Source organism: Vidua chalybeata, chromosome 10, assembly GCF_026979565.1.
Source record: "Vidua chalybeata isolate OUT-0048 chromosome 10, bVidCha1 merged haplotype, whole genome shotgun sequence".
In the NCBI taxonomy this organism is placed as follows: Eukaryota; Metazoa; Chordata; class Aves; order Passeriformes; family Viduidae; genus Vidua; species Vidua chalybeata.
The window spans coordinates 6,826,684-6,851,062 of record NC_071539.1 but is presented as its reverse complement, the minus strand read 5'-3'; the positions used below and the strand labels follow the sequence as shown (position 1 = coordinate 6,851,062).

The following is a 24,379-nucleotide window of genomic DNA, read 5'->3' as shown; positions in this document are numbered from 1 at the left end:
GTGTCTGTGACACTGGGGGCAGTGCCCCAGTGCTGGCCTCATTCACTCCATCTGCACCTGGGTTGGGATGGTGTGAACAGACTCACATTTGCAAATGGAGGAGAATTATAAACTCTTTCTGAATTCTGTCTGAGAACTGAGCTCTCTGGTCAGTGCGGGGAGGCTCTGGCATCAGCAAATATGCTGTGGTGAATACTGGGCTTTTGTGGGAACTCACTGGCCCCATCCCAGCTTGGGCTGGGTCAGGTGCTCATCCCTTACACTCTCTTTTTTGCACTTGCTTTGCCTTTCATGTGGCAAATATGTCCCACCAGTGAATGTCAGGATTTTTTCTCATGAGCAGTTACAGACATGTTAATTCTTCCTTGAAGAGACTTAAGAGTCAAACTCCATACCCTGGTGCACACATTGTATGTAGTAATTAAAAGCTCTTATCGCACCAAGTTTTGCTTTAAATATAGTTCATAATTCCCTCTGGACTACAGAAGGAAAAAATGATTCTAAAGCAATGTATGATAGAGCAGCCTGTGAAATTCATATCCCTTCTGAAAGCTGGGTGGGGAGACCTTTCCCAAGGAGAGTTGGAGGGGGGAAACTGGAGATACAAAGAGAGAAAGGAAAGAGAACAAGAAGACTCAAAGCAATGAAATACTCACCCCTTTCTAAATAAATACATAAACTCACTTATCCCAACTGGATGGGTGTGGAAAGATATCCCAAGGGAGAAGTGTTGAAAGGCAAAAGAAACAATGAAGCTCCACTCTGACTTGAACCAGCCCACTGTGAAGGGTGCAGAAAGGCTGGCAGTGCCACCAGGGTCTGACCCTCTGGGCTTTGTGGTGTTTCTGGAGCTCTTTGCTATAGGGACCACTGACATCCCTGGCTTTTATATTCAGCTCAAAAAAGGAAAATTTGGTGTGCTGAATGTGAAAATGAGGGTGTGTTTTACTCCAATAGAAACCTGCCTCACACCTTGCTCTCCACAGCCCAGGGCATCCTCTGAGGATTCTCTGAGTGCTCTCTTGCCCAATGACTGGAAAATATCAATTTTTTTTTTTTTTTTGAGTGTCTGTAATGCTCTGTGGAGAAGCCCAATGCGAGAAGACAATCAAAGGATGGAAATGGGTGTTTATTTCTTCACTTTTCTATTCATTCAGCTTGACAATACACTAAGGGGAGTGTCAGGGGATGCATGGCTGGGGTGGACCACGTGAGGAAGGAGCACAGCTCCGTGGAACCCCCTCCCCCTGGATGTGCTGCTCGAGCCCGTGACACGCTGCAGCATCCCCAGATTACTCACACATCTGTTCCAGCACCAATTAGTCATGTGATGTTTGAAACATCAAATATTCTTTCCCTGCTTATCAACACTGCAATTATGGCCTGTCAGGGTTTTATGCTCTACTCAAAATAAACACCCAAATGTTCACGTTAACCCTTCAGCTCTCTGGGACTGGGGGGTTGCACAGCAGTTTGGGGGGTGAGCTGGGACCACAGGGCTCCTGCTGTGGGGTGAAAATGGGGGAGAAGGGCAGTGACTTGTACAGGCTGTGGGGTGCCAAGGCCAGCCTTTGAATTGAAGCTCTAGACTATTTGCTCAAAGGCTCTCATAATATTTCACCTTTTTTGCCATGTGATGTTATGAATACGGTGCAGCTACCTTGGCTGTGGCAAAGTTTTGAAGCCTCTTTGGAAGAATTGATAATAATTTTTTTAGAACCCCTTTTTCTCCTGAATCATGTTTTTTTCTTTTTTTTTTAGTGTAACTGAAATTTTACAGGAAAGAAACATATTTTAAGGGAGTTTTAATTTTCTCTATTAAAGGATGGTTTGCTTTTGATCTGCCAACCAGAGATTTTCATGATTTTATTTTACAAAAAAGGGATGAGAACTAAAAGGTTTTAACTAATTTTTTTTTTATTATTATTTTTTTTTTTTAGAAACAGAGAACATCTTTCTGTCTTTTTACTCAGGAAAACTGAGGTTTTCTTTTTCTCAGCTGCTTGAGCCTATCTTAATGCCAACGTGGGACATACTGCCAAATCTTTTGCCTTGACAGATGCTTCTTTGCTTCATTTTGGTGGCCAGACAGGGTTTGTGTGCTGGTTTTCACCACCCACAGCCTCTGCTGCCCTGCTCAAGCCTTACCCAGCAGTGCTGTGAAGGCAAAGAGGGCTTGGGGCATTTTGGGGTGCAGGGAGGAGAGGTCAGGCTGTGCTGAAGTACATGCTGTGAGTACATCCAGTATTTACCACTCTGCAACCTGAATCATCATTTTAGACACAACCTGAATCATCTTTCCCAGGCCATTTCTGCTTTTTTTTTGGGATGAACTTGGAAGCCAGCACTCAAGAAAGACCCTTGGCTGTGTCAGGTCAGGAGCAAGGGCCAGTGGCAGAGCCAGCCTTGGGAAACCTGCCTTGCTTCTGCCTCTGGAAGTGCTGATGTCTCTGTCTGCTCTCTGGGCTCTGAATTCCCCACTGAGTTCACCCCAAAGTAAGAAAATGAGCAGAGAGGCTGCAGGAGGGGTCACAGGTGTGCATTGGCTCTGAGGGACAGACCTGACTCTGCTCTTCCCTTCTCCATGACCTTCCCCTCTCCACTTTTCACACCTCCCTTGGCTTTGCTGTGCAGAATTGTGTTTGGAGACTTGGAACTGCACAGCAGTTAATAGTAATGATCTGTAAGCTTTTTTTTTTTTTTTTTTTTTTTTTTTTTACTCTCTATTGCTGCTTAATGGCCTAAACATCTTGAATGCTTTTGATAAGTTGACTGAGGTGTATATATTGAATTCCTGGTGTTTCTGCTGTGAAGGGCTCCTAGCAATGAGCAATGTCAAAGCTAATCTGCAGCTCTCAGGGCCTGGGACATGCTGCAGCAATGTCAGGAGCCACAGCCCAGCTCCTGTAGAAATCCTGCTTTATGGATGCTGCTCCAACACCTCCCCTGCAGAAAATGTCAGTGTCAAACAGAGAAGAAAAGCAATGGGATTGACTTGGACTAAGAGAAGCTCAGCTGTGTCCCAGCCTGCTCTTTATCAGTGTCACATGGGACATTCATTATCCAATTTTATCTCTGCCTTGGGATTACTTATTTCTTTAAGGGAGAGCTTGCTGCTGATTTTCATCTTGAATGGCAGTACTGATCCAGTGCAACATTCCAGCTGTTTAGGTAAAGTTACCCAACTTCTACTTTTGCATCCATCTTTCAAACATAAAAAAGAGGTTATGGTTATAAAAAGGTTATTTATAAGAATACTTTAAGAACTTATATTTCCAAATAGCCCTTTTCCTACTATTTATTATTTTGCTTTTGGAGGATAATGTTTGGAGGTGTTTCTTTTCCTCCCGGAGCTGTGTTGGATGCTGCCTTGCACTGGCTGTTGATGGGATCTGGAAGACAAGCTCTTGCACAGGACTCTGTGCCGTGCTAGACAGGTGAGCTGAGTGGAAACCTCCTTCAGAGGTGCCTCACAGCCTGCCTGCTTTGCTCAGTGGCTCTGTGGCAGCAGTGTGGCAGATGGAAGCACAGCTGGAGTGCAGAGGCTGAGGGGGACGCTGCTAATGAGGGGTGGCAGCCCGGCACAGCCCAAACAGCTCAGCTTTTAGCAAATGGCTCTGGAAGTGCTTTGGAAGGGCTTTCAGGCCTGAGTGGCCAAAATGGCTTTAGTGCAAATGGCTCTAGAACTGCTGCTGTGACATAGCCCTGCTCTTCTGGGCCCTTCAAAGATCCGAGTTTTGCGTGCATCTGCTATTTCTAAGGCAATTCAGTGAGTCAGAACAGACCATAGATGTGCCATTGCCTAAGTCCACACTGCAGCATGAGCTGGGCATGTTTTGAAATACTCAGAAGTTTCATCTCCAGACAGACATGGGCAAATTGTGACTCTAAGAGTGCAAGCTCAGCACCTGGGTTTGAACCTGTGCCTCTGTAAGGTAACCCATGCCTGAGGACAGCAAGCCTCAGTTTCCCCTCTCACACAGGCCAGCTCAGTTCTCCATCACGCCCTGTGATGTGCTGCTCTGCCCATCACATCCTTGCAGCACCCAGCTGTAGCCCTGGCCTGCTCAAGGGACAATGATGAAGCCAAAATAACCCAATTCAGCTTCAGCTTCAGCATCAAGCCCAAGCCATTACCCAGAATCTGAGTGCTTTCCCTGCTGAGCTGTTACTGCTGCAAGTTCTGCTCCATTCCAAACCCAGCTGCCCTTGACAAAGTCAAGTCCTTCAGGTCTCCAGGTCTCCCAAGCCAAATACAGCAATCATTTCCCTGCTCTTTCTCTCCCTCTCCACTGTGCTTTTGCCCTGTAATTCCCACTTTCCCACAGGCTGCAACTTTCCAAATTTTTCCCTTGTGCCCAGCAGGAGATTTGTGTGTTCAGGGGTGTTCAGAGCATGAAATACCTACTCTGGGTGCTGTAGCTGGAGCCTGGAATGTGTTTCTCAGCACCACAGTCTGGTTTGTGGTTTCTCTCAGTGTGATGATTCAGTTTAGTGCAAATGCCACAGTTGGGTGATATCTGATTTCGATACCAAAATTACATTTGATTTGTTTACAATAGAGAGTAAAGGGAAGTAAGAAATAACGTTACTTTGAATTTCAAAGAGAAAATCCTCATCTGAAGAGATCAAATGCCTTCTTTGTATCTTTTAAGATAAAGCAGTTTTGATACTATCACAATCCACCTTTGGATATTTTGGGATAAGAAATATTATTATCTGATAGAAAAATATTTTGCTGAAAAATTGGCTGCTCTGCTTCTGAGAGAAATATCTGACACCTGTAGAGAGATATGTTACTGGACAAAAATTTCAGTGATTGTACATGAAGCCACAGCTGCTTCTGGCTTGCCTGAGTCAAATTCCCAGTCCAGCCTGGCAGAGCTGGAGCCTGTAGCTGCTGGGGTGTGCTCAGACACCCAAGGACAGCAAGGATGCTGCTATCAGCTCTTGTCCCTTGCAAGGCACAGGCGAGCCCACGCTGGCTGCTGCTGGCAGCTACACAATTAACCTTGCTCATCAGCAGCTCTCTGAGGAAGGAAGTGTACTGCTCCTGCAGGGAATTCATTTTTTGCTTCAGGTTGATTGATATTCATCTACTTCAATATTTCAGCGTCCCTATGCTGACAGTGTCAGGTCTGGCTGGAGCATGAGGGATTTTTCCTCTGCTAAAGCAAGGCAGAATCACTCTGCAGGAGCTGGTACTTCCCTACAAATCTGATCTGGGCTGGGAGTTGCTGGAATGCTTAATAACACTTGAGGAAATACAGGGGAATAATACAAGGGAGCAAAACCTACAGGGGAAAACATCAAGTGAACTGAAGTACCAGAGGGAAAATTAGGATTCAAGGTGGATTTGGTGGGTCCCAGGAGGCTGGCTGTGCTGTGCTGTCAGCTGGTCCCGTGAGCCTGGGTCTAATGTGGGTCTTGCACTCGTGGTTATTTAAAACTCAAACTGAGTTGGAGAGTGCTGGTGCCTGTCCCAAGTGAACAGAGCAGGTCTTCCTGATTGTGGCTTTGCCTTACTGTGCTTCTCCACATTTTCACAGAACATGGTGATGTTCCCCAGGGCTGCTGCTGGCTGGAAATTGATGGTACATCCAGGTGGACCTTCATGGCTTATTTTAAGTATTGTCTGGGAAGAATCCATTGTGAGAGGAACAGGATGTGGTCTATCTGTGGGGCTGATGGCTGGCTTTGTCCAGTTTCAACTTTATTGAGTGCACAGACACCCTGACCTTTGGCCTGGCATATGGGAGGCCAGCATGAACTGGAGGAACATGGGTTTTGCTGGCTACAGAATCTCTGTCAACAGATTTTCTGGAGTTTGACACAAAGGAGTTCAAAAACCAGTAGTAAACTGGCCCTGCTTCCCATGGGTCAAAAATGTCTGAAGATGATCTGTTTGGAGCTGTCAAAATGTTTCCTTCAAGTTGTTTTCAGCAGGAAGATCTGCTTGAGCTGAGCCCTGCTCAGGGCAGAACCCAATGCTCTGCTCCAGCCTGGTGGTTTCACCAAATCTTGGCAGAGTTGAGCAGGAAAGGATCCGCAGTATTTTGGGGAAAAGAAGGCTCTCCATCAGCCTCCCTTAAACTCATCCTCTCCACCCTCACAGACATCTCAGCAGTGCTCTCCTCTGAAGAACATCAGGCATAGCTCTCTGTTCCACTCTTGCTCTCCTGTATGGTGCCACTGCTGTGGCCCTGCCTGAAGGTCATTCACCAGGGCAGGGTCCTCTGGAAAATGGTACTGAGTTAGAGCCTGTGTCACCGTGCATATGTACAAATGGTGCAGCATGGAAGCTGTTCAGGCATCTCTATTTCTGGCATTTTGTAACTTTGGAGTGTCTGCTTTTGCAACCTGAATAATGTTCTTTTAAGTATAGAGTTTGGGAGGTTTTTTTTTTAGGATGTAATTATAAACTTGTTCTACATAATTTAACAGCATCAGGGCAGGAGATTTTTATCCAAGGCTGGAAGTAATTGTCAGGCTAGTATTGAGCAGCCAAGTGGCTCGAGGGAAGGACAGAGCTGCTCATTTCCCAGTCACAAAGTGGAGAAGAGGACAAGCCCACCCCTGGGTCTGCACACAGAGCCTCTGCAGTGGGCAGGATGCCTTGTGAACTTTGAAGGGGCACGTTGAAGGGTAAAGATCATCACCAAAATATCTGCACCACAGATGTAGAAGAAATGAGTGACATTTGGGACTTTGTTCCATGGGCATGGTGGCATGCCCAGAGTTGACTGCCATCTCCTGTCCTGCTCTTGGTGTGAGGTGTGAAAGGTTTGAGGGTTATCTCAGGCTTGGGCCAGCAGGGCTTGGGAGTGGGGAGGGGGGTCAGCTCAGCAGAAGTGTAATTGGCCAGCAACTGCATGAGAGGGCCGTGGATGCTCCTTCCTCACTGTCCCCTTTGGGACCTTGAGTCATTTGTGGTGATGGGTCCATAGAAAGCTGCTGGTGGTGATGGCCAGCACCAAACTCAAAGGGTTGCTGCCACCAAAGCCTCCTTGCCCAAGCATCTGAACGTGGGCTGATCCAGTTTACATGGCTCTGATGATGGGAAGCAGATGGAATTTCATCTTTGCTTCTGCTTTCCTGCGTGTGTTGATCTGCATGGCCAAGAATCTCACCTGGAGAGAGGCCAGGAGGGGTGGGAGAGGACTCTGAAAGGGTACGAGGGAACAACTGATTTCCTAGATCATTAATTTGCTATTTGCAGCCAGAGTGTTATTGGCTCAGGATGAAGGACTGCCAGGGACAGCAGTGGAAATCTGGGACTGCAGATGATTTCTCTTCTTAAGGTCACTGCTGAGTGGCACAGAGCTTGTGGCACGGCACTGGAGAAACAGGAGCAGGGAGTGCCTCCCGAATTCTTGTGCACAGACCATGTCCTCAGAGCCCTGGGTGCTGAGGACAAGGCACGATGTGCTGGTGGGACAGGGACACTTGAAGCTGCCTGGTCTCCCCTGTGCCCTTCTCTGATTTGTGTTGCAGTCCCTCTCTCCTTGCTACTGTCTCAGGATTAACTTTCTGGTTGAAGTTATCAGGTAAAGCCTCCTGGTTTTGACAGCAGAGGATCTGGATTCCCTCCAATGCCAGTTCTAATTCTGGTGCTCTTTAACAGGGGAAAGCCTCCTGGATAGCTCTGCCAGCTCTGCTTCTATGTCTTTCACTGGATGCTTTGAGTTAAAAAAGTGAAAAATGGAGTGTGGTGGAGTATTAGCAGAAAATCAGGTTTTAAAATGAGGTTAACCAATTTCTCCACTCACAGCCAAACCCATCACAGCTTCTGACTCGACGCCTGTTCCTGTGACAAGACCTGCACTCAGGGCACTTGCCCACCAGGTGCTGGGATGCCCAACCCCGTGCTGCAGGGTTTCCATACAACACATCACTCACTGCTTGAATAATTCTGTTTTGATACTGAATACTCAAAACTTTTAGCACCTGGTTCAGTGGGCCTAGTAAGCAGCTACTCCTTAGGAAGCAGAGATTTGTGAAGGGCCATGAAATGAAAACCTGGATGTTTTGCAAACATCATGAAAACATGATGTGTCTGCCAACAGAGAATGAGGCCCCTGAACATCTCCTGCCCTGGGAAACCCCTGTGTGTGAGCAGATAATCCTCATTTCTCCTGAGCAAATCAGAACATCTCATTTACTCATGTTTGCTGTTTGTCTTTCCCTCTCCTACCTGGTGGCTGTTTAATAGAAACCTTGGATTAGTGGCACTTCACATGCTGTGGAAAAACCTGCTCTGGGAGAGATTTCTTGGCCTCTGTTTTGCTCTCAGGTGGGAGATCTTGTCTCGTACTTGGAGGCTGAGAAAAAGCCCCCCTTGTGTGGGGCTGGGAGCCAGCACATGCTGGGGAGGAAAGGGAGCCGCCAGCAGTGGAAAACGTGCTGCTTCTGGTACAAACTTGCCTTCCCACTGTCTTTGAGCACATGGGGAAGTGGTGCTGAGCAAGTGGCAATTACACCCAGACCCCCTCTGTGTCGGGTTTTGCAGCCTCTGCAGTGTTTGCAGCCTCTCGCTGCATTGTTCAGCTGTCTTGCTGTATTAATGGTTCTGAACTCTTGCTTCTGAGGGGAGTGATTAAGGTGTTGCTGCTTAGTCATCAGACTGTGCTTCCTATTTAATTTCTGATGAATATAACGGAGAGCTAAAGTGCACCGTGATTGAAATCACAAGTGCCTTCCCCACGGAAGGGTTTCAAGGTGCTCTTCCTTTTTGCTCCCTGGATTTTGGGGATTGAGCTGCTCAGCAGCCCCTGGCACAGCAGAGCCTTTGCTTGTGATCCAGAGTTAACTGTGCAGGTGTTAAAAAGTGCTTGGTAACTGAATACAGAGCAGCACCTGCAGTTATGCAAAAGAACTGCCAAGGTGGAGACTTTAGGAAGAGCAGATGAAACCTCCCACCTTCCTCATACACATCTTCACATGGGGGACTCATAGAATAGTTTGGCTTGGAAGGGACCTTACAGATCATCTAATTCCACCCCCTGTCACAGGAAAGGACACCTTCCATATGATATCTTAGAATACCTGTCCTAGGAGGCAGAGAGATTTTAGCCTGAGCTGAGTGGGGAGCACCTTTTCAATTCCACAATATTTTTTTGAGCTGTGAATGGGAAGAAAAATCTTCAAAATATTCTGCAGACTGAAAAACTTGGAAAAAAAGTCAAGTTGGGTCAATACAAAGAGTTAGGTGAGATAGTGGTAAATCACTCCAGGTTCAGATTTTGCTTTTGCTTTTTTTCTAAGTTAAAAAAAAAAAAAAAAGGCATAGTCAAAACAGTATCTTTATAAAGGAAGCTAGTTTTTGTGTGTACTGAATGTCACAGTGTTTCAGCAGTTTTCTAACATTTTTTTTCCTGAAACGTATTGAAAATTGAGCACATTCCTGGACAAAAAAGCTGTACATTTTTTTTACAACCTATTGAACTGTCTGATGCTTCTGTGCTCTACTGAAGGGTATGAACACAAATTTATATGGTTCCCTAAATCTGACCTGCCTGACTGCCTCTGGAGATGCTCCTAACTCTCACCTGCTTGTCTTGAACTTCCAAATTAAACAAACCTTTTCTATGTGTTCAGTGAGAGCTGGTCTTCCATCTCTGCCCATGTTTTATGAGTCATTTGCTGAGCTTCTGCCTGGAAATGGCCATGTTTCCACAGAGCTTGAAAAGCACTTTAGAATGAGCATCTCTATTACAATAAAATCACAAAGCAATGAAATACACTAAATTCTTACCTAAATAAATGTAGTTCTGTTAAAAATAAATACTCACCTACCAGCTCCTTCTATGAAAATGGAGAACTAGAAAAAGTAGATGGGCTGTATGGAGGGCTCTGCTAATATTAACACTTTTTCAGTGTTTGGATAAATTTTATTTATTTAAAAAATCTTGGAATTCAGCAGGCAGCATTGCTGATTATTTTTTTTTTCTTAGATCATATCTGAAGGATGAAGATGTGACCTAAGATCCTTTGTGTCAAATTAAGTTTGTTTTACATTTAGCAGCTGCAGGTCAGGGACAAAAAGTGGCTTGTTGGGGGACCAGCAGGTGGCCAAAGGCAGCATCAACCCCTCGTGGTTCACTGGGATTTAACTTGAAACACAGAGCATGTCCACACAAACATCTCCATTCAGTAACTGTTACACTCTTTGAGGTAGGTGCTGTGCTTTGCTTTGCCCATCCTGGTGATCCCTGAGATGACCATCACCCACAGGAGCCTGGCTGGACCCTGGCTGGGGCTGCTGCTGCTTAATCCTTGTGATGGATCCTGCACTTCACTGGCAGGAGATAAAAATAAAAGAACCTTGCTGAACAACCTCACAAAAAAACCCCACCTCAAAATCTTAAGTGAAAAGATCAGTTTCTGATAATTTTTCCTTTTTCTTTCACATCAGAGGAGCTTTTATGTTTCTAACTATAATTTTTCACGATTTCCTATATAAAAAGTTTCCCTCATCCCTAGATTTTAAAATGCTTCTACAGTTCAAACTGAAAAATGGAAACATTTTGTTTTCAAAACACTGAAACAAAATAATTGACGTTTACTCCTGCTTTTCACTCTATCCTGCTCAACAAAAACAATTTGGCAAAGTTTGTATTCAGTTGTGAGATGTTTGGGAACTCCAGAAACTGCGTGGTTTTCCTCTGAGTGCTGGGAAGTGATGAGTGCTCAGTGGAGCAGAAAAGTGAGGGATTTTCCCAAATCTTTGATGGATGATGAACAGTACAGTGGCTAATGGAGAGAAGATGCTCAGAGCCTATGGAAAAATTGTGTTGCTGCAGAGATGTTGGACAACACCCCTGAATGCCTGCAGCTAATTTAATACCAGCATGACTGTATGAGAAGGGAAATGAGCTGAAAAAATGATAAAGGTGGTATTAAATGGACAACACCACTCATGGCAGAGTTTGTACTGCTGTAAGGTCAAAGGTCTGCCAGTCAAATGAGAGCAGGAATCCTCATGGAACAGATTAACACCAGCCAGCTCTTTCTCAGCAACTTCTTCCACTGAACTGACATTAACCCTAACCCAACCCCTAATCCTTACCCCAACCCTATTTTTCAATCAGAATTAAAAAATTAATTACCCAAGTTCACTCCTATCCTCTGTACAAAAGTAAAAAAAAAAAAAAAAAGAAAGTCACAAGGTGGGACTTTATTTCCTATTTGTCCTTCAGGTGGGAAATCACTGCCTTTGTGTCTCCTCTTCCTGTGTTTCCTCAACCCTCTCTCCTTGCTGCATTCGCCCAAGCTCACCCTGGAGATAGGTATTCTTCCACTGGGTACATTCTGTGAGATAAATTGACATCTCCTCAATGAAGAAAACTAAATCAAAATAAACTCTCTGTTGTCCTAGCTGGTGACATTTATAAATCTGCTGCAAGGTGCCAAATTTCAAAGTATTACAGCAAGGATGTTCACACTTCAGCTTCAGATTTAGATGTTCCAGAACAGGAATAAGGCTTGACATATACAATCTAATTAAGAAAATGACAACTACGAAAAGGCCATGAGAATTTGGAATCTGAAATACTTATGAAGGCTTTGAATCATTTAAAATCACACAAGGGTGCTTGTCATAGGCTTCTGATGCCTGGAAATACTGCACAGCCTTTTTCATATTGCACCTCTCCCTTCCAGGGTTTCCCAGGACAGGTTTGTCCCTACTGCCCCAAATGCCCAGCTGGGACATCAAGAGTGGAAATGTTTGTGCTGGGAAGAGTCAGAACCAGCCTTAGAAGCAAGGGTTGGTTTTCCTGGCTGCTGAATTGCATGACATGTTTTTTCATTCATTTGAGCTGCCTATAGGAACATCAATGCCTTTTGCAAGGGAAAACATGATATTAAAACAGAGTGGAGAAAGAAACAGGACAGACTAACACCCCTGCTGAAACACCACCTCTCTTTGGGGCAGCAGGAGTTGTCAAAAATCCTATTTGCAGTGCTAACACTTCAGTAGGGGGTTAACAGTACCAGGGATCAGATGGATAATTCCCTTCAAAATTATTGTTTTACCTCACCCCATCCAATTACTCAAGTTGTTTTGCTATCCTACAGATCTCTCCCTTAATGTCAACAAAATGATTATAGCCTACAACAGCAGCAAGATGTTTCACCCACAGGAGCTCTGGTGAAATGTTTTATGGCACGGTATGTTGAAAGGAGCGTTTGATGTGTAAATGTCAGGAACAATCAGCTTCCCTGCCACCGAGGGAAAACACACAAACACAGGCACCAAAAATGTCACAGGGCACGTAAATCATTGTGCAAATGGCCAGCACAAGTGCTGGTGATGGTGGGAACAGCTCGGTGCTGCCAGCAGTGCAGCATTCCTGGCCTGGGAGTTGTGATTGGCAGCACGGTCCAGCCCCGCTGATGTTGAGGTTCCCGGATCTCCCAGCGCCGGCTTCTGCAATTCCAACATATTGATCAGAAAGGAGGTTTTGCAAATGAACATTTATAAATTCCCTGGTGCACCAGCACTCCTCTTTTCTTCATAATGGCAGCTACAGAAAGCAGTTTGATGAAACAGGCCAGATCTGAAGGCAGCAGATACTGAAATCTGGAAGATTTAATTGAATATTTTTATTACATATTTTTGGAACCTTCATTATCCCCCCACCCTCCAGGAATTTAATTACCTAAGGAAAATTATACTACTGATTACAAGATTGCAGGTTTATTTTCACTGCTGAGAACTCTTTTTTTTTTTTTTTTTACAGCTCACATTACACTTGCATGACTTGTTTTGTAACATCTTGAAATTTTTAATGCTATGATGAGGAAATGTACTTATATATATATATATAGGTGAACTAGGCAGAATACTTGATTTGCAGTCTTTTTGAAGGGAAAAAAAGTTATTTTCTTGGTTTGAGTAGGCCTGTATATGGTTTCTTTGAGCTATTGGATAATGAGTTCACAGGATTGCTCCCAGGATGTGCCTTGTGTTTGTCCTTCAGGCTCGGTGCAACATGAGGAACTGAGAGAGGTATCTTTAAAACATAGGAAGGAATGTTTTCTATAGGGGAATAAAAATTATGCAGGAATTGTGACTACAGTGTGTATGAAATTAAACTGGCAAGTATACTGTGGTAAATATTTGACAGATAGGACAATGATTTAGCCAGATTCTCAGTTTTTCCAATAAATCATTGCACCTGGGTCTTGTAAATCATAATTCATGTCAGCCAGCACTGCATGGTGAGTTAAGGTCAGGAGAGATTTCCAAATGTGTTATGATGATTATCTAACAATTCAGCTAATAGAGCCATAGAATTGGATGAGATTTTTGTCATTTCCCATGTCACAGCAACAGAGACCTTTGACTGAAACAACATCATGAATATTGGATAAGATCCTGCAGTGCTGCTTCTCTCTTATGATATTATCCAAGGATGAAGGTTACAAATACATGAATTGTACTCTTCATTTTCCAGTGGGTAAAAACAAAGGAAAAAACCCCCCTAAACAAGTTTCAATACACAACTAGATATAATATAGCTTTTTCTTTATATATATATATATATCTGTATATATATCAAGTAAAAAAATCTAAAATAGTTGGAAGTAAAAAATGAAAAAATAGCTGATAGTGTTATTTTTTTTCTTTACAGTGATATGGTAGCAAATACAAGACAAATGAATAATAAACCTTTACATAAGGAGTTCTGGTCCCACCTCCATCAATAGGGCTCAGACTAGAATACAAAATGGAACAAGGTGTTTTTTGCTTTTTGGCTACAGCTTCTGCAAGTGACAAAAATTATGTTGATAAGACAGAAGAAAATTATAGCACTACACAAAATAAAACTCCAAAGTGTTTTCCAAAAGACCTTACAAACACCATAGGGTACAATTGACTTCTGAACTGAGGGAGCAAACACAAAGCATCACCAAGTCCTACTGAGGCTGAAAATACTGTGTGCTTATCCCGACCTGACCTCAAAATTCATCCTTTTTGTGCTATCTTACCATTAAAAAAACCCTTATCAGTGCTTTTCACCCTACCCCCTCCGCAGTCAGTATTAAAAAGCCAAAGCAACAAATCCATCCAATGGACTGAGCCAGGTGTGAGACCTCCATGATGCACAAGTGGTCGGCTGCCCTTTGTCCAGCAGTGAATTTCCCCAGAATCTTTTACACCAAAAACATCAATTGACTAAAGCTTGGCCAATGGTCACACTGAGCCCTATCTTGGCTGTAGAAAAGAAAGTACTAATCCCAGCATAAAACAAGATCATAGAGACGGTCAACACAAAACAGTAACTTTTTCAGTTGTCTGCATAATAATAACATCATGTTTGCATATAGAACAGCTTTTGCATTATTGCTCTACTTAGAAGAATATAGTAAGGAACTTATACCAGACTTGCACATTACAAACTTAAGGTTCTTTGGTGAAGAATGAGAAAAACAGTATTTTCGCTGTAACTGAATTTCAGAGAAGTCTCCTTTCCTATCTGCTGATCCTTTGGATTCTCTCGCAGAGCAGGGAAAGGTATTGAGTCAGCTTTACCATGGCGACGATGGCGACCCCACCGATCATCATGCAGGTGGGCCAGAACAGGGAGTGGAACAGCACGTTGGAGCTGTACAGTTTGGTCAGGATCACGTTCTTCTGCACTCCCTCAGGGTCGTAGAAGCAGGAGAAGCGTTGGTACTTCCTGAAGTTTTCCATCACGACATTCACCAGCGACATGGATTCTTCGTAGTTCTTCCCACACTTGGGGATGTACGAACACTGGGGAGAAATCAGAGGGAGAAAAACGTCTCCAAACCTGTTTACAATGTCTGTTTGCAGGTGGCAAGTGGGGAAATCTCCAGATGATTATGCTTTTCATAACAAGAGTGGAATACTATTACGCTAATAATGAATTTATCACAGCAAAACTCAATATTTTGCACTTCTACGGAATTTCCCATTGGAGAACCTCCAAGTGCTGTTCAAACATTAATGCTTTAATCTGCACAGTGCCTTGTGAGATAGGTGAATATATTATTATTGCTAATTTACACATGCAAAAATAGAACTGATGAAGTACCTCTTCATCTTAAGTGGCACACATACGCTCGCAGTTAGATGGGTAATTGACTTTCTGTAAATACAAATCTGGAAGTTTAGCTCTCGTTTGGCTTGGATCAAAATGATCACAGTGGGCACAGGAGTTCACTCAGAGGGGGGAGGGATGAGGAGGGACCTTTACACAAATATTCTCATGGGGGTAATGCCTCAGCTAAAGACATATAAGTGGTCTAGGTTTTCCTACTGACAGACCAGAGGACTTTCATTCAACCTCTCACTGAAGATCAACCTGGTTGCCAGGTTGGCTCTTAGTGAGGCTTTTGCTTTTGACCCTAGCATAAGTCCAACAGTTCAATTTCTCTGAAGATGATCCTGGATTTTCAGTTTTAGTCCCTAAGGAAATAAGATTTGGGGGTGACTCTATCTAGCACAGTTGCAACCTAGATTTCCAGAGAACACTAAGGGCAAATTATTTTAAAAACTGCTTTTTGGAGTCCATGCACTGAAGGTATTCCATGGGAAAGGTAGGACAGTGGCCCTGGGCTCTGCTGACCACTCCCTGCCAAGAGCTGGTGTGGGCTGGTGAGGTGATAGGCAGGCACAGGGATTGAGGCCACATCTGGACAATTTTTGACCTAGAGCAGAAACCCCTCAACTTCCTGTTGCTCCTGCTGGTCTGGAAGATGATTGATGGGAGCAGCCCAGGGCCTCTCAGTTCCTTCTCTCTTCTATGCACTTACACCCCACCAAATCTGAAAGTTTTCTACAACTGCACAGGATTTTGAATTACTGCTTCAGGAGGAGTGGAAATCTGCTGTTTGACTTCTCGTTGGACATGCAGGATGGGGACTCAGCAGGCTGTTTGTCCTGGTGAGAACCTAAACTAGCTCCAGATAATTTATAATTTATGAATTTATAATTTAATAATGAGAAAGTGAGTTTTGCAAAGGAAAGAAGATGTTTTGATTAAAATAATGTGACCCATGGGTTTTGATTATTACTGTTTTAATGTATATACTTTATAAAATGTTCCTCCATTCTTTTTCGTGATGTGCTGTGAGTTCTTTTTTTAACATGCTGCAACAAATCTCTAGTCCTAATTATGATCAAAGGATTAACCTCATAATAGGATTTGATTGATTCATTGGCAAGTTATTAACACAGAATATGATTTAAAGCATGGCAGAGAGATTGCCTGGCGTTAGCAGACTGGAGCATTAATGGTGGAGTGTGGCCACACTGCCATTATGAATATTTCATAGAGCTCTAGAAATTAGAAATGAAAGATATCAGAGCATTAATATCTCATCCATCTTGCTGCTGGTGTGCATCTGCTCCCTATAGGATATTGTCTTGTACTCTGACCAAATTTGTCTTAAATGTCCTGTCACGAGCCCTCTTCCAGTGCCCATGAGTCGTTAATAGATCATAATCTACTAAGTAGGGGAAATTTCTCAGTGAAATGTTCCTCATTTTCCCTTAGTAAATTATCTGTTATCACTGTCAAAACAGAAGTATTTCCAGTTCAAATGGGCTTGTGTTGTGGTTTTTTCAGGGAATTTGGGTTTTTTTTCTTGTCATTTTTTTGCTATTTGTTTCTGTTTCTGGAATTCCCATGAAGTATCCTGAATGAGGTGATTAAATGAGAACTTGGCCACTTTGGCAAAATACAACTTCTCATTGACAGAAAACAAAAGGTATGTAGAAGCCAAAGGGATGAAAGATTCCTGGGCTCTGAGTTTTCAGAAATATCCCAAGAGTGCAGTGAGTCCAAGTACTGTCCAAGTGTTCTCAGAGGGAACCTGAAGCAGAACTTGAGCTGTTCCCTACACCTGCTGGCACAGAGCCCCCATCCGTGTTGTGCTGCCCATGATGGAGGGTCTGGGAGCATGAAACTGTGAAGTGCAGCTGTGCAGAGGAAGTTGATTTATTTTGCCTCTCACCCAGACTCCTTGTGCTGAAGCCGTGTCTCCCTCCAGGCTGTGTTCTCCCAGGTGCACTCCAAGGTATGTGTGCCCTTACTCTGTGTGCTGTCTGCCTCACTCTGGTTCCCCTGAGCTCCTGGAAACATCCTGATCTTAGCTTTGGTCCTCAGCACAAGGACATTAAATTTTGTTTGTGGGCTGCTCCTGGCCTCCTTCAACATCTCAACTTTCTCAGTGAGATCCCAGGGCTGTGTTTCATAGGTGCTTGGCAAACAAGTAGGAAGACTCAATAACAGGATTGTTATTGTATTGATGCTTCCTTTGTTTTTCATAGTTTAAATTTTCAACAGTTTTCTCCAATGCTTGGTAAGGAATTTTATATCCACAAGTGTTATGCTGTACCTGTGAATGTAGACAATTAAATCTATGCTGGTTTTTGGCACTTCTGCATTGTCAAACACTTGGAAATCTGCAAGTAAACAATATTTGGTGCTCTGCCTCAGATGAAGCATGAGGAAGATGGTTCCTTGCAATCTGAGCACAAGAAGGATCTATCAGACGCAGTTCTATCAGTTGCAAATAGAAGTTGTGATTAATGTTTTCATCTCTACTTTCCTAATATAAAGGATTGGGTAGGTATCCTGCCTGAACTACCTCTGGACACTTCAGGCCTACTCAGTGTAGAGTTGCTCAGGGACTTGTCCAGTCAGGTTATGAATGTCTCCAAGGATGGAGATCACACAACTTCTCCAGGTGAGCTGGAAGCAGTTTCCCCTAAATCAATGAAGATGCAGTAAAAAGGTTGTTGCCAGAAAAGCCCCCAGTTCAGGCTGGGCAGTGAAATACACAACTCTCATCATATGTCCGTGGCTGAGGTTGGTGTCCAAGCTGAGCGTGGAAACTTAGACAGGATGTGCTGTGGCAATCTTTGTGAGAAGGTGGTCAGGATGTCAATTTACATCTCCTTTGGAAAGTGCAACAAATTTGGAGAAGGATTGAAGGAGATTGAAGGATTGAAGTTCTGTCTCTGAGTTGGCCTGAATTGATTCCTTCAGAAGGAATTCTCCAGTTCCCAACAGGAATCCATAGTGAACATCTCTGTTTCCCTTCCCTGCACCAGGCAAACTCCTTCCTGACTTACAAACACCTGAGTCTTCAGTGAGAAACCCTGAGAATCCACATCATTTCTGAGTCCCAGGCAGTTACAGCTGATTTTGGTGATTAAATCTTTCTTGTTATCTCACTAATGGAGAACTGATATAAATCAGCAGTTGCTCCAATGACATGAAAAGAGTCAAAATTACATGATATGAGATCAAAATGGAGCCTCTCTAATTGCTTTAACTACCACAGCCCTTCCTCATGGTGACAGCCTGGCTCCGTGGCTGATTTACCTCTTGCAGAGTCTGTTAGAGCCTTTGGCAGCTGAGGAAGGAAAGTGCAGATGTGGAAGCATTTAAACTGTTTTGTCTGTAGCATTGACAAGGGGCTGGGCTTGTCCTAAAGGCTAGAGATAAAGTAGGCACAGCAAGAGCAATGAAAAGCCAGAAAAAAATCTTGTGCGCTTTTCTTGGAAAGACTTGGGCAGCTTGACAGGTATCCACCGACTTCCCACTGATTCCCACCAGAGACCGGCGGCAGCACGCTGTAGATCTCAGTATAAATTGTACCTACTCCTCACTCCACCTTCTGAGCTGACAGCCAGGTTAGACAGCAATTCTCCTGGATAAAGCATGATTTAAAATCAAAGTGGATTTTGCTCTGTCCGTGCTGGCTGGTGGAAGAGAGAGGCAGGCTCCAGATGCTGCTCTGTCTCTGTGTGTGGGTGCTCAGGAAAGCAGAGAGGTTGGTGGAGGGATGTCACCTTTTGAAAGTCACTGGTGTTGGTCTTGGAGTGTCAGGACTGTGCTCTGTGTTGTCCCCAGTAATGTCAGAGCTCAGTGAGCCAGGCACGGTTTGTTTGTTTGTTTGTTTGTTTGTTTTGTTTTGTTTTGTTTTTGTTTTTTTGTTTTTTTTGTTTACTTGGCAAGGGTCAAGACAGGGAACATAGATGTAAGTGGATGGAGAGCCTCAGGTTAGCAGCCAGCACTGCTCAGGACTGCTTTCCTGCTGCATGGGGATGCTCTCTGGCCAGGGAAGAGGGAAAGCACATCTGGAGTGCTGAGATTGGTTGTGCTGAGTTGAGCTTGGAAACTCTGCTGATCTGAGCCATGAGCAAGAAGACAGGTATTTTATAGACATTGCAAAATTCCACTCAAAACTGCTTTTGTATTCAGGTCACATAGCCAGCAGCATGTCAGGAAAACCTAGGAATCCTCCTGAGAGCAGAGCTTAACCTGTAAAACAACCTTGGACTGGAGAAGTATTAACTGTGCCTACACTAAATTAAGAGGAGGTGGCATCTGGGAGGATTTCAAAGTCCATTTCAAGCAAGCAAAAATTATCAATAAAAGAATGTGGAGATTTATGCTGAATCTCTCAATTTATTTGAATCAGTGGAGCATAGAGCTTTATCTGATCTCTTTTAATCAAATTGAGGTGTGAACATCACAGTTTTGCTTTTGCCTCAGCAGGAAGTGAGGTCTGTCCTGCATGGACAGTGAGTGCCTCTTCCTGCACTGATGCCAGAGTGGAGGGGAAAAAAGGGGGAACTCTTCTCCATTTCACACTTCAGAGCCAGAGGACTCCATCTCTCAGCCACGAGAGTTAATTATCCAGCAGAATAAGCAGCCTAGTGCAACCATGCCATACTTGGACTAATTTTAATATCACTTAATCTTAATATGCAGGATTAATTTGTTCTACTGAACAGCTGCCATAAATAGAAACACAATAAGTTGAAACACAGTAGTGTCAGCAGCCTGATCCGGGGGTGTGCTTTGCCAAGTTTGGGGTTCAGTGACCTTGGATAACCAAGCAGTTAAAGAAAATCTGGCATCTGTAAGTCTAATGATTCCACTGTGTCCCAGCTCCCACCAGTTTGTACTCTCAGGGGCACAGGCACTGTCACTATGAAGAAAGGAAGGTGGGGAGAGGGACATTTCCCTGTTCCCAGCTCTCCTTTCCCTGTGGAAGGCAGGGGGTGATGCACGGCCCATGTCAGCTGCACAGCTGTGCTGCCACTGCCTTCTCTGCATCTGCTGCCTCCTTCAGCCTCCAGCAGGAGCTCTCTCCATCCCACCTGCATGGAGTTATGCTGGAGTTGTACTTGCAGAAGCAGAGACAGGAATTCTTCAGGTTTGCTCAAAATAATTCCATTATTTGCACCTCTGGAATCAGTTGTGCTGTAAAGATGGGACGACTCCTTATCTTATTCACACCCCAAAGCCAGGCCTTTTATGTTTGTGCTGCTGCTTTTATCTTGGCACCCCCCACTCAGCAAACTTTCGGGGTCTCTGCAGGGTGAGTGCAGTGACTGGAGCCCAGCAGCACAGCTGACCTCAGGGGAGCTGCTCAGGCTCAGAGTTTGTCACCAGAGATGGAGATGGGCTCTCAGCTCTCCCCACCACCTTGCCTGCCCTGCAGAAATGGTGCCATTTCCATTCTCACTGCCACATGGATGCTCCCTGCACATTTCTAGGGGTGTTCACTGTCGTGGGGAGCCATTCCTGGGTGGGAAGTGACCTGTCCACAGCTCCACGAGGATGTGCTCGGTGATCCCCTGCTCCTGTAAAGCTCTTGAAAAGGATGAGGGAGGCTCCAGCCCCTAGGGCACAGCACCCCGTGTGGAATGGATGGAGGCAGAAAGTTGCCCCTCTCCAGACATGTGAGCTCAGTTTGTGCACTGATTTCTGCTTTCTCTGCTCTGTATTTACCAGTGAAGCAGGAGCTGGAAGCCTTATATTGCTCTAAAGTGAGGAATGGATGTAATGAGATGAGAAGCCCTCCAGAAACCCATTTAGGAACAAATTTTATTCTGTGCTCCTACCTCAGAATTAATTTTCATTGTTTCCTCGGTGTGGTAGAGTAGAAGCTTCTGGCCAGAAGAGGTGAGATTAACATACACCTGCAGGCAGGGGTACTGAGAGATTTTCCAGCACTCTGGACCGCAGTTAAATGAGCAGTTAAAGGTTTCTGTGATGGATGCATTGAGAAGCGAGCACTGAGTCTCTTCTGTCCAGACACTAAGCAGGAAAAAAAAGAGACATTAGAGCATGGCAAGAATAGGCAAATAAGCACTAAAGCCATCTCAGGATTCCCATCAGAAATATACTGGGGGCTTCTTGCAGGAGAGGCTACGTGTTGCAGCAAAGCCTGGGCTGTCTCATGTCACACATCACAGACAGTGTTTGATTCTGTAGTACCCCAAGTTTAGCCTTGGGGCACAAAATCAGCCTATTCACTTATGTCTGTGTATAAATGGAAAGTGAACTGGAACTTTGACTCTGGAGAAGGTGTATTTGAAAGGGTGTCAGCAGAGAGAGTAGAATACTGAGCAGCCTGTGCTGGGGAGAGCACAGCACACACGGTGCTGCATGACAAGACACCTGAGCTAAGACTTGAGGGTTAACTCAAAGTCCAGGTCAATTTAAAGTGAAGGTTGAGAGGACAATTTTGAATTAGCAGAGTCTGGATTCTCATATACATGGAGACACAGGAACTCTCAAGGGGTACCTCATGCAGCTCTACCTATGGGAAAGCTTTTCCTAGTGGCAGCTTGCTCGGTTTTCTCTGAGTTAATCAGTGGTTGTAACTTTTCTGGAGGATTTCTTCTCATCTCCCATTCACCAGAGGCTAAAACTGGAACGATGGAGCCTGGCTGTGCACTAGCAATATTCACTGGCATGTATTTAAAAATCTACAGCTGTGTTTTCCTTGGGGAAAGGGCACACTGAGGGCTCTGCAAAAAGCCCTTTGTGGGCTGGGGGAAGGTTTCACCCAGGGCTCTCCTTTAATCATTCTCAGCCCCTCAGCTCACCCCCAAGGTGGCTGTCTTGCCCTGCCACGAAGGGGATGAGGGTCTGCTTGCCCCTCAAAAAAACTATGAGAGGCTTTACATAGTAAGTGATATCAAAGATTTCTGACTAATTCTATTGCTTTTTTACTTAAGCAGTAATTCTGCTTGTATATTCCATTTTACATTTATATTAAATTATGCTATCTTTTCTGGGGGGAAATTGAATGAAAGGATTTTTTTCACCCTCCCAGGCAGTATTTGGTTGAGGGATGTTGCTGTAAAGGAGAATAACCCCTGAGAAGATCTGTCTGTGTGGAAAAAAGTGACAGCAAAGGCTCCTGGGTTGTTTTCTCCTCACTTTCACCTTTCTGGCTGCTGTTTTATTCATGTGGGGGGTTAATAAAGTAAGACCTACCTACCACAGACTTGTGAAGACGGAATAGTTGATACTTTGGAGGTGTTTTGATATCATCTGGCAATTTTTTTTTCACATATCATATAATATAAATCAGCTCTTTCCACGTGAGCAATTTTGACCTTAGCAGCCTCTGCAATTGACCCTGATATTTCTGAAATATCTGGGAGAGCAATTTGGAATAGCAAATGCTCTTGGATACTTAAGAGGTCTTGATCTCAGTTTTCAAAATCTAAATTTTGCCTTGATTTAAAAAGGGACAAATAACTTTAGCACATAAATAGATGCTTGTGAATCAGTACAGCTCATCCTCATCTGTATTCCTTATCACTGCAGGGTCCAGAGGGAATACTCTCATGCAGGTGCACCAGTATAAATGAGGCTGCTCACACCAGTTAACTGTAGGCACTTCTTGTATGTGCCTAAGGAAGGAGCCTGTGGTGTTTGACCCAAAATGTTCCAGGTTTGTGCCCCTGCCTTAGCGTGGTTTGGGGCATGGCAGACTAATATTTTGGTCCCCAGTTACACATTTTTCATTCTCTTAACTCCACCAATCAGGACAGGGAAAAACCCGTCACTGACAGTCTTACTGCAGTCTGTGCTGGATTTTAAATAGGGCTGATGCTTGAAAACTGATTACAAATGTTGTTAATGAATCACAGGCCAAACTCTCTGCTCGGTGGCAGAGAAGGAAGCCAGAGACAGCCTCAGAAAAATTAAGTGCAGTGCAGGAGTGATGGAAGATGGTCTTTTGCTTTCAGCAAATTACTGTCTTTCATGAGGATTTCACTTGTTAAAATGAAAGTAATAACTGACATGGAAAACTACATTCTACAAAGAGCTTGCTTTCTTTCCCAAATTAATTCTCCATCTTTCATTTGGAAGAGTACTGTTTCTCAAGGCTGCAAAATATTTTTTGCTCTTTTGTCCTGAGCCTGGGCTTTGCAGCAACAGCCCCTGAGAAGCTTATATGGTTCAGCAGACTGCTGATATGGATATTATACTGGTGTTAAACTGTGCCAAGTCTAAAGCCTGTGGATCGAGATTTTGTCAAACAGGGAGCTAATTCTTCCCTCACTTTATGCCAGTATTACCCCAATTGCTTTCACTGTGGCTGTGCCAAATTTATACTGGGGCAGGGAAGTGCAGAGTTAGGCCTATGCTGGTGAAATGAACAATTATCAAACTTTAATAAAAAGAGCCAAAAGAATAAGCCATGTGAAGTCAGCTGGAGCAGGGGATGTGAGACCAGGGACAGAAATGGAATTACCTTTGCATGTAGGAGCGTAGCAGCGTGATTCCCAGCAGGAAGTACATCATGATAGAGCACACCATCATGGCCAGCCCCAGGAGTATGGCCCGGTCTTCTCCAGCTTTGAGGGCTGTGACTGTTTTCCTTTTGTCCAGTAGGTCGTGATCCCTGATTTTTTGGTAAATATTTCTGAGGTTGAAAATAATACATTCTTATATGAAGTTCATGTTTAATCATCAATGCAGCCTCTACAAGGTGGGCACTTCCACCTCCATACCCATCTCATGGGAGAGAAAGGCTTAAAGGTCCTCTGGTGTCCTTTTCCAACAGATTCACTCTGACCTGGTGGAAACTTATTCATCTCCAAAATAAATTACAGCAATTTCTGAAAAGGTGCAAACCCCTTACAGCAAATATAAATATTAGACACTTGTGCCAGCTCAGTAAATGCTTCTTTGGTTCAGCCTCTTTGGCTCAGTAGAATTATCCCAGAGGTGCATTTGACCTGCCAGTGCCATCTCAGGCCACCAGAAGATATCCAGGTGTATGAGGTGTCTTTTTTCCAGCTGAATAGGGTAACAAGTCTTATGTTACCACATGTAGGAAATAGCCTGAAGAAAGTCATCATTAATATTATCTGAAAGGACCATGATCTCTTTTGGTTAACTACAGGATATTGGTTCAGGCAATTTTCCACCCTGAGTGTGACTCAAAGCTCATGAAACACTATGGGGATTTTGCAATTGATTTCTGTGGGTTTTTCTGATTGAGAGCTTATTTACTGTATTCATAAAACAGCTTTTTGGAAGGCCAGTTACTCATTACAGTGAAAGCCCTCACAGAG

The 24,379-nt window shown here is 44.0% G+C and overlaps 1 protein-coding gene across 5 annotated transcripts in view; it reads right to left on the bottom strand.

Moving 5' to 3' along the window:
* Window positions 1–12,574: 12,574 nt before the first annotated feature.
* Window positions 12,575–24,379, bottom strand: part of LOC128793243 (calcium-activated potassium channel subunit beta-2) — a 139,008-nt gene continuing 127,203 nt past the window's right edge. For all 5 annotated transcript variants that reach the window (XM_053952366.1, XM_053952369.1, XM_053952367.1 and 2 more), the window contains 3 exons: window positions 23,554–23,724; window positions 20,900–21,095; window positions 12,575–14,764 (listed from right to left, as the gene is read on the bottom strand). In XM_053952366.1, the coding sequence (XP_053808341.1) occupies window positions 14,480–14,764; window positions 20,900–21,095; window positions 23,554–23,724 (652 nt within the window). In that variant the 3' untranslated portion in view covers window positions 12,575–14,479. The remainder of the gene's footprint in view (window positions 14,765–20,899; window positions 21,096–23,553; window positions 23,725–24,379) is intronic.